Source organism: Vicia villosa, linkage group LG1 (genome assembly GCF_029867415.1).
Source record: "Vicia villosa cultivar HV-30 ecotype Madison, WI linkage group LG1, Vvil1.0, whole genome shotgun sequence".
Classification (NCBI taxonomy): domain Eukaryota; kingdom Viridiplantae; phylum Streptophyta; class Magnoliopsida; order Fabales; family Fabaceae; genus Vicia; species Vicia villosa.
Window position 1 is genome coordinate 201,667,177 of NC_081180.1, and position 11,220 is coordinate 201,678,396.

At 35.6% G+C, this 11,220-nt stretch overlaps 1 protein-coding gene across 1 annotated transcript; it reads right to left on the reverse strand.

Moving 5' to 3' along the window:
• Positions 1-400: 400 nt before the first annotated feature.
• On the reverse strand, positions 401-1,747 carry LOC131593165 (uncharacterized). The gene has a single exon (XM_058865437.1). The coding sequence runs from the start codon at positions 1,745-1,747 to the stop codon at positions 401-403; it is 1,347 nt and encodes a 448-aa protein (XP_058721420.1).
• Positions 1,748-11,220: the final 9,473 nt, after the last annotated feature.

Below are 11,220 nucleotides of genomic sequence, written 5' to 3' on the forward strand. Positions count from 1 at the left end.
GCGTCAGCTTGACTCTGTGGAGAGAGGGAGGAATGAATAAGACTCTGACTCAGATGTGAGTGTCAATGTGAATGTGTTATGATGCATGTAATGCAAAAGACTTTTTTTTTTAATTTTCAAAACATATCATAATATCTTTCAAGGATTTATTTAAGAGTTTTGTAAATGTAAACACTATATAGTAACATGAAAAAGAAATTTTGTTCATTAATAATAAAGGGACAAGGCAACCTTGGTACATATAAGAGTCATCGAGGGTCATCGAGGGTCATCGAAGTACCATTTTCTTTTGATAGCATACAAAGGGACAAGGGACAACCAAGTCATAAACTACTTTCAAGAGTTACAAGGTAGAAACAAACAAAGAAAGCTAGTAAAATCTAGGAGTGATCATCAAAGCTTAGTGAGAAGTATCCATATCATCTTGAGTCTTCTTCTTCTTCAACTTGACCTTTTCTAGCTTCTCAACAATACTCTTCCATGCAGCTTCTTTTGGAGAGAGAGCTTCTTCTTTTTGCTTCCTTTTCTTTTCTCTTTCATATTTGGCAATAGTAGCATCCTTAGCTATGAGCCAAGTGTCTTGAAGGAATAGTTGATCATTCTTTTCTTTCAGCACATCTTCATAGGATTTTTCCAACATTCTCAATTCAACATCAGAATACTCAAACTTCTTCTTCCAATGGTCTCTTGATTTCTTCATTTTTCTTAGAGCTTCTTGGAGACTTTCAATTGTTGAAGGAACTACAATGGGTAGAACATACTCCTCAATTGGGGGTGCAGGTGTTCCAGGGAGAATAGGCATTCTCATTTCAGCAGCTCTGGTAGTGACCCAACTATCAAAGGGCTCAGGAGAGAGATCCCCTTTGGTCTTCCAATCTTTGATTTCTCTTCTATGAGTTGGATGCCAAGCATTAACAATCCTTTCTCTAAACTCTTTGTTCTCAACTCTTTCTTCCAGAAAGAACCCATCCAATAAATTGCTCCTTGGTCTTTTGTCCATAGGAAACCCAATTTGACGATGAGCTAACACGGGGCTATAGCTGATTGCTCCTTTTGTACCAATGAGGGGCATATTAGGGAAATCACCACAGTAGTCTAAAGTCTTCATTCTACAGAAGTGATTGTTTGTCCAAACAATCTCAGTGTTGGTAAGAGTCGTGATCTTGTGTGACCATTTCAATCCTTCTTTCTGGCTCAAGAATTCAGAGGTGTCAGGCAGATGAGATATGTACCACTTGTATAACAACGGAGTACAACAGGTAACCATTCTCTTTCCGTAGGAATGTTTGAGATGAATAAAATAGTAAGTGTCCCCAAGTAAAGTAGGAACAAGATTCTTCTTCATAAAGATCTTGATGGCATTCATATCAACAAAGTTGTTAATGTTCAGGAACAAGAACAATCCATACAACAACAAGGCAAAAACAGATTCAAAGCCTTTTTCCTTTCTTTCTTGTGACAAGGTGAGAGCTTTCTCAATTAAGAACTCAGTAGGTAATCCAGGTAATCCTCCTTTAGTAACCATGTTCTTTTCAATTTCTTCCTTTCTCAAATGAGTGGATTTTGCAATCTCATAAGGCTTGGGATCTTGTTCTAAACCAATGAAAGGAACTCTTCTAGTAATAGGTAACCCAATAATGCTTGAATACTCTTCCAAGATAGGCAATAGTTGATAATCAGGAAAGGTGAAGAAATGATACAATGAATCATAGAATTGGATCAAAGTGGAGAGGATTCTTTCTTCCATATTGGTTCTGAGGAGACGCAACAATCTTCCATACTTGCTACAAAGCTTGTCTTGATCAACAATCAAAGATCCTAACTTTCTTAATTCTTCCACCTTTAAACTCTTGAAAGTATATTTCTTGGTTTTTCTTCTTTCAGGTTCCATTCCTATAATGTTTACAAATCAAAAGGTTACTTTCAATTCCTTGAAAGATATTATGTTTTTAGATGCATGGATGAATGAATGCAAACATAGTAAAAACATGGGCTTGAGGGTTCAAAGTCACGAGCATGGAGCCAAAGGTCTACCCATCCCAAAGGTGTGTACTATGGTTATTTTGTACCTGTAGATCAATGTTATATTGTTTCCCAGACTCAAGCAACCCAACTTGGAGATTGTAAACTCTGTATCAACATACTCAATTGAACAAAATCCAAGAGAACCTCATCTGAGTGTAGCCTCGTGTAACAACTATTCTGAAAATGAATCAGACATATTTTCCACACTACATCTGAATGGCCAAGATTGGTTAAGGGTTTCTAGGTCCCTAGCTTCTACAGCCTAGTTGAATGCAACGATGTATTCCCAACTACATGGTCAACAAAGTTACTTCCAAATAGGCCTCCAATGAGCGATGGATCTCAAATTGACTTCTTTGGGACTACTCCTTCGAGATCAAAATGACTATACCAGTCTCCTATAATAAGTGTACACTCTAAATCAGGGTTAGGATTTGTCTCACCAAAAGGGGCATGACTCCCTTTCCCAATACAACCCAATAAAATAACAAATATACACATAGGAAAATAAAAGACAAAAATGAAAGGTTAAGTATAAAACAAAAAGGAAATAAGAAAAAATAATAACAAAAACAAAGATTAGGTAAACCCTTCCAAAGATAGACCAATAGTTTGATCAGTATCCCCAGCAGAGTCGCCATTTTTCTGTAGCGGTGGAATTGGTGAGACTAGAGTCATGGAGAGACTTAGCTTATTTTAAACAGAGTCGCCACCGCACTTTATTGTTTCTAAAAGGAATGGGTGAAAGAGCGAATAAAACCAACAGAAGTTTTTAAAATCAAAACTAATAAACTTATCAGAGCTCTGGCTACGGAGGGTTTGTTATACAAGGGGAACGTTTTAAGCACCCCTTATATCCATGGTACTCCATGGGAACCTCTTTGTTTTTGTGTTATTGTCTTTTGTTTATAAATACCTTTTTTTGTGAAAATGCTATGTGAAAAACTTGTTTGAAATAGAGGGTGGGGATGGGAAGAGAAGTTTTGAAAGTGACTTCGATAAGATATCGCATCTTAGGCCTACATACCCCTTAAGTGCAATAGGGAAGTCAGAGCTTCTGTAGTTCCTCTTTAAAAAAGGAAAAGGGGGCCAAAGTTGCCAAAATCTTTTTGAGTGTGAGATTTAAAATACTCACAAGTTTTTAAAAGAGGGTTAAGCTTTAAAATACTTAACAAGTTTAAAAGAAGATTAGGCTTTAAAATACCTAATAAGTTTAAAAGGTTAATCTTTAAAATACTTAACAATTTTGGAAAATGAATTAGGCTTTAAAATACCTAATAAGTTTTAAAAGGTTAAGTTTTAAAATACTTAACAAATTTTAAAACAAATCAAAGAAGGACCAAGCGTTAAAACACAGGGTCAATGGGTTAAGAGAAGTTTCACCGGGAATAATTCATCTCTTAACACCAAGGTTTAAAAAATAAGATCAATAAATCAAGAATAGTTTCACCGGGAATAATTCTATTCTCAATACCATGGTTTCAAAACGAAAGGGGTTTGGTTAAGCTTTACCAATACTAAACCATAAACACGTGAAAAGCTTTAAAATAGTTAACACAAACATAAAAGAGATTGAAAAAGAATTTAAGTACCTTGACAATTTAGTCAATATCAGTCCCATCCTTTTGAAGAAAACAACAAACTTAAGCAATTAACAATGAATACCTCAAGTGTGTGGGTGATATCATGTGGCACATGCAAACAAACATGTGAGTATGATAATCAACAAAGATAATGGATATTTAAATCTAAATCCTTGGATTCAAATCATGTATGAATGATGAATGGATAATGTGATGATTAAACATTGGGTTAGATAAACAAAATATAACAACAAATACAAATCACATGGATATAAAATCAACAATTATGTACAAGACAAGGTTTAACATTTAAGTACAAAGCATGGATTAAAAAAATCAACAATTAAGTACAAAAACAAAGATTAATAATTAAGTACAAGACATGGATTAAAATTAACAATTGTGTACAAAGATAAACATGGATAAACAAATATCAACATGTTGCAAATTTTTTTGATTAGGGTTGTAAACCTAAGGGATTTTCACATTAGGGTTTTAGAAATTAGGGTTTTGAAACATACACCTAAACCTAATTAATTTTAATTGTTAAATACCAATTTCTTTAAGAGAAATGGTCTAAGGGTACATAGATAATTGAAAGACACTCTAACCTAACCCTAAACAAGTATTAACAAACATTCATATAGTTCTATAAAAGAAACAATCAAAATAAAATAATTTTTAGTTGATTTTTTAAACATAAAAGAACATGTTTTTGATTAATTTTTAAATAATAATAAATTAAATATTTTTGGGATTTTTTAACATGGTATTAAAATAAACTAATTAAATAAACACACAAAAAATGAAGGGATTAAAAAAGTTAATTTACCTATTTTTGGTGATTTTTGAAAGTTTTATAGAAAACTAAAGAAATAAGTGATAAAAAAATAGAAATGGTCCTCACAAGGCTTGAACTCAAGACCTTCACCATTGCAACACAAAACTTAACCACTGGGGAAAGCGCGCGATCTGATCATTAGGCCTATCCCATTTCATTACATACAAAAGCAAGTTAGAAATGTTAAAAATAAAAAAAGAACAAAAGGTCTGGGGCGAGGGGGATTCGAACCCCAGACCTGGGACACAAAAGGACTAAATGCGCGCTGATGACTAAGTGGGCTAACGATATGTTCAAACATTACACGCCTTGAAAAAAATATAAAATATACTTGGACATGAATGGAATTTTTCCAGACTTCGCCTTCTTCATTGAACTCACGAACAACAACATTAACACAACCATGGGCCAAGTTTGAATTTTATCAAAACTTAATCAATTTAAACACAACAAGACATCAAAATGATCAGCATTTAACCACGAACTCAACCATATAACTAACTAACATTAATAATCAAATATGAACGTGAATTTCTGGAAAAATAGTATGAACCTTAAAAACCAAATTTAAAATTAAACTCTGGAATCAAACAATCAAGCAATGGGACCTTAGGGCTATCATTCCACATGTAAAATAGAACATTTTGGTAATAAGAAACACATGAATTGAGCTCCTTTTATGGGGGCTAAAAGTTAAGTCACATACCTCTGAAAATGGGGTCGAGTAAAGTGATTGAGAGGACATGGGAATGCCTCAAGTGTTCAGTTAGCTTCTATGGACCTCAGGGAAGCTTTTGTAATGCCTAAAAGTTCTTAAAAATGCTTTCAACTAAGAACACGATTTCACCTTGAACCTGAAAAATTTATGGTGAGTACTCTATGAAAATGGTGTTACAAATCAAATGCAGATGTTTGGATAGCTTCTATATGATGTTTAGAAGCTATCTAAACCATAAAGCCTCAAAACGCACGAGTGGAATTGAGTTTTGCAAGTTTGAGTTCAAAGGTTCTTTAATGGAGTTTTGAAATTGTGATTTCTGGTTCAAGGCCTTTGGTAGGTGTTTGGATGTTATGGATAGTTTCTATATGTGATAGAGAAGCTATGTGAAAGGTTATTTGAGTGTCTAAGTGTTTGGTTTGAGTCTTAGCTTGTGATGAGCTTACAAGCTTTGAAATGTAGTGAAAATGGAGTTTTTTGGTTTGGAAGTGTTTGAGAGGCTAAGGAAGGTATAGACACCTTCTAATTGATGTTTAGAAGTTGTCTAAACCATTGGTTAACACCCAAAATCTTTGGAACTCAGAATCACTATAAAAGTGCAAAGATGGAAAAATGGAGAATTTCAAGTGAGGTATGACTTGGAGAATTCTGGTGTAATCATGCAATGAGCAATGCCCTCTATTTATAGGCAAGAATTAGGGTTTGTGGGAGGGAAAAAATCATAATTTTGAGGCTCCCATGTGACTTTGTACCATGTTGCTTCTTTGTGAAGAAATGAGATTTTTTGTTTTCCATGGTGAAGTACAATACTTTAGGCATGCTTGTAAGACTTTGATCTGATCTTAGAGAGGTTGCTTGTTGCATTTGAAGTGCTTTTGCTGCAAAGGAAACATTGATGTGGCTCAAAAGAAGAATGGTTGTGATTAAAGTCACTTTACTAGAATGGAAGTGTTAACATTGTGCCATTAATTGAATGATCAATTGGATAATGGCTTAAACACTTGGATTATAGCTCAAAAGCAAGTGTAATCTTTTGATTATGGTGCTTTGAACAAGTTATATGGGCTGCAAGAAAGGAATCTTTCAAATTTGAACAAGTTTGATTCATAACATCTTCACTTTCTTCATATTTTTCTTCATTTTCAAGTGTTCATGGTGCCTTATTGTCAAAATCATATCTCCATGATTAAGCCATGAAATTTCATGCTACTTAGCACTTTGGAAAGCCCTTTCTACATACTTCAATTCACTTGTTGAAAGTTTCTTCAAACTCTTTTTGGATCATTGAGATAAATGGCCATAAAGTTAAGAAAAATCCAAGTAAAACACTTGAAAAATTTTCTAAGTCTTTGAAAAATAGCTACGAAATGTGCCGAGCCTATGTCCTTCCCCATCTAAGGGACAGTGTAGAACGAACTTACCATATTCTTCCCGAATCTTTTCAGACAAGGAGGGAACAACATCCCGGTCCGATGTTGGTTTTCCAACCCGACAGGACAGTCTTCCCAAGCGCCCGACTCAACGAGAATATAGCCTCATAGCTGGCACGGCAAAGCGTATCGTCCCCTATCTTTATAGCACCCCGGACACCCAATTGATCGTTCCCCGATTTACACCCGAAAGCCCTGAGTTCTACCCAATCATCCCCAGATATAGATGCGTCACACAGATAGGGTTTCACTAAGCGCCCTTAACCCGACACAAGATGGGACCCTATTAGGTAGGATAGTGGGCTTAGTCAGCCCAACATAGGCTGTATACCAAAAAGGGGAAGTTCCCGTGATTTAAGGCTTCTGGATATCCTACCCTAAGACGAGAGGGTTGGGCTTACGATGTATTTGGAAGCCCCCGTCCAAACGAGTATTTTACAGAAAGCCGACAAGGAATTCCTTTAATAACCGGCCGTATCTTCTTAATTCCATATCTCTCAAAATAATAATTTTTTGCAAAAAGTTCCATTGTGATAAGTTGTTTGTTTTTCCAAGACCTACAACTTTCATGTTGGGAGATTTTTGAGTGTGTAAGCAAAATTTGGAGATCCATGAATTAGGTCAAAATACACTTAAAAACCCTAATTTGACTTTTTGTTGACTTTTTATTCTTGATGAATTCTTTGAATCCTTATGATAATGATTTGGATCCTTAAAAGTCAATAGTTGACTATTTTTCTCAAAAGTTAAAGGTAGACTTGCACAGTTGACTTTTTCCAGATGAACTGCAGCTTTGTGATTTCCAAATGAATCAAGCTCTCCTTTTCAAATGAATGATATGGATGGACTATGATGATGATTTGGATGCCCTTGAATCATATTTTGAGTCTTGGAACCATCTTTTGAATAAAAGTCAACCCTCCAATGAAATTAGGTCAAAAACCCTAATTGGAGCTTTTGATGAACTTGAAGGTGATTGATCTTGCATTGACCCATCTTTGGACTTTGATTTTGATTGGAGAACCCTTTGAATCATAGAAGAATGTTGAATTTTTTTGTGGGCCTCAAAACCCTAGCTTGCTCAATTTCTTCTTGATCAGTCTCCTGTCTTAGGACATAAGCAACAAACAATAACTTTTTTGTATTTTTGATTAGCAAATGATAAATTCATGATGATTATGACGACAATGATGATCCTAGTATTTAAAATATGGTGGGATCTTAGTGGTCAAAAATTGGGGTGCAACAGGGGTGAGATGTCGATTGCTTATACCTAGATGTTGATTTCTAGGTAGAAGTTGCACTAGGTGGTGATTAGGGGAAAAGTTGTAAACTAAGACTATTTAGGCTTTTAACTAGTACTGATAATAGTGGATTAGGTGTTTTTGCACTGAATCAGGTTAACAATTTATTGTGTTATTTATCATTCTGCATTTTGTTTAAGTTTTGATAATTGTGTTGAGAGTCAGTAGATGGTATAACAACTATCTTAATATTGTAGATTGTTAGGACATTCTTCCTGACATCTTTTGTACGAGTGCCAGAATTTTAATTTCTAAAATTCTAAAACATTTTAAGATTGGTGTTCCAAATTTACAGTATCTCTCATCGGGGACCGGATCTAGAGTTTGAATAACGCATCATGACTAACATGGGATATCATTAAGATGCTACCAATATGGTATACTTCTTTCGTCTAAACAAGTCTACTCTAGTCATTTTTAACTATGATGACCCCATTATCTCACACAAAATTCATATCCTTGTTATCATCAAAACTAGGAATATTGATCAGAACAAATCTTGTTCTAACAATCTCCCCCTTTTTTATGATGACAAAAACATATATAAATGATATGAATTTGCGATCAGAAAGAGCAGACGGCTAAAGACAATTACACAGCTAAAGCATAAGCATGTGAATATGTCTCCCCCTGAGATTTACAATCTCCCCCTGAGATGAATAATCTCCCCCTGAAATTAATACTAGAAGAATTTTAATAATAAAAGACTTCCCTGAGTATTTCAGTAGAGACGTTCACAGTGCTTGATCTTCATAACATTCATGACTTCTGATTCTTGCTTCCATAGGACAGCTTCAGAACTTGAATTTCTTTGATCTTCAGAACATTCACAGCTTCTGATTCTTGCTTCCATTGGACAGCTTCAGAACTTGAATTTCTTTGATCTTCAGAACATTCACGGCTTCTGATTCTTGCTTCCATCAGACAGCTTCAGAACTTGAATTTCTTTGATCTTCAGAACATTCACAGCTTCTGATTCTTGCTTCAATCGGACAGCTTCAGAACTTGAATTTCTTCTTACATCACTTCATGCTAGATTGTATCAGAACATTGTTGAATGTGCCAGAGCATCATCAGAGCATCTCTACATCCTGAAATGTTACAGAACAACGCTAAACGACAAAAGTCAGCATGAATGAGTTAGAACATATAATATGTATCAGAGCCACATAATATGTATCAGAGCAAATGGACATAATGTTTCAGAGCATATTCTATCATCAGAATATCTGAACATTCTTCCTTCTTGCTTCTTGCTTCTGATTCTGAAGCTTCATAGCACTCAGCTTGCTTCAAGAATCCAAGAGCTTGATTCTTTAGAATTGCTTCTCCTTGAAGAGATCTTCAATTCCTGCAATAACAAAACTTAAAGCATAGAACTTTGCAAGTTCTGTTAGAAATGTGGGGCCTTTTTACCCGGTAACTGACAATATTAATCAGATCATTTATCACATCTTCTCCCCCTTTTTGTCATAACATCAAAAACATAAAAGATTCAGATGTAGAAAACGACAATAGGAAAGAAACAGAATTAAAGTTTGTCATTGATTTGAAAGAGAAAGTACAAAAAAAAATGCAGAACAAGCAGATGCAACTGTGGTGTCGTTTTCTTTACCTCCCCGTTTCACTTGGGAGGACGGCACGCAAAACCCTTCACGCGAAATTTGGAAGGAGAATGCGCCCGTGGTGGTATGAATTTTGTTTCAGTTCTTCCTACGATATCACACGAACTTTCTTATTGTCCTACGAGTAGGAAAGGGAAAAAAAGATCTCAACTAAACCCTAGGAGTTTGCTAAGTGTGGGGATTTCACCTAGACTAGAAATTCTGGAGTCCGGGGGGTCAATTATACATAGGGAAGTGTTTAAACACCCTACATATCTGTAGTACTCTACATGAACCTTCTCTGTGTCATTGTGATTGTGTTTGCTGCTAATGATTGGGAAAGTTTCTCCTTTGTGTTAGGAGAAGGAATTGAATTGATTTGAAAAAGACAGACAGGTAGACAGACTGACTATTTTTGGTATTTTATTAGCTCGCTGAGATTCCTTGTGAACCTCATGCCTACATATCCCTAGTGGAAGTCAGAGCTTAATGTAGTTCGGGGAACTAACTAGGGAAATTACTTATTTTTGGTGCCTTGCTTAAAGCTCAAGGTTGAAGCTTGGAATTAAATCTCTGTTTACAGTAAAGAGACATGAAATCATCTTTACAGAGAGGTATTTGTACTATTCTACCACAAACATTTAAAAGTGACAGAAAAGCTAAAAAAATGATGTTTCATTAAGAGGGGAGTCTACTTGGTTGATCAAGTATGACAGCCATCGTGCCTCTAAAATGAAAGAAAAATGCTCATCCAAATTAGGGAAAGTGTACAAGTCTGGGGATGTGCCAGAGCATGTCTTTCAGAGTCCTAAATGGGAGACTTTGAATGAAATTGAAATTGAAATGTTTGTTTGTTTGAATGTGGTAGAGTAGTAAAAATATCTCTCTATAGAGATAAGCTATGTCTATTTACTATATGAAAGATTTGACTTTAGCTGGCTTGAATGAGGCCCAAGCTTGAGGCTTTTTGATTGACTTCTTAATTATTATTGACTCTGGGAGATGACTCCACTGGGGATTAATTACAGGGTATTTTAGTGTTCTGTACAAAGCCCAGAATTGAGGCTGACTCTACATATGGAGACTCTATTTGTGTGCCTTGTACAAAGCCCAAGGTTGTGGCTGATTGCTGAGGATAATTGAATGAATGACTCTATTTTATGTGCCTTGTACAAAGCCCAAGGTTGTGGCTGACTCTAGCTAGGAAAAAAACATTATTTTCTGCCTTGTACAAAGCCCAAGGTTGTGGCTGACTCTTAGATAAACTGAGTATGGATGACTCTATGGGGAAAAGATCCTAGGTGTTAGGAATCTTTGACACATGAAAATATGGTTTATCTGCCTTGTACAAAGCCCAAGGTTGTGGCTACTGAATGATGAAGAACTCACTGGGGAGACTCTATTATCTGCCTTGTACAATGCCCAAGGTTGAGGCTGACTCTTGACAGGGGAGTTTTATTGTTTGGGTGCCTTGTATGAAGCCCAAGGTTGAGGCTAACTGTTTTTGTTGGTTTTGACTCTACTGAGGAGGTTTTATTTATTGAAAGACTGTTTTTTCTTTGGAAGCTAACCCTTTCCAGGGATTTTGACTCAGCTGGTGAATTTGTCTGTTAAAAGACTGACTTTATCATGTTTTTGGAGGCTGACCCTTTCCAGGGGTTTTGACTCTTTTTGGGGAAATTATCTCCTAAGAGAAATGAATCTTTATTTTTTGA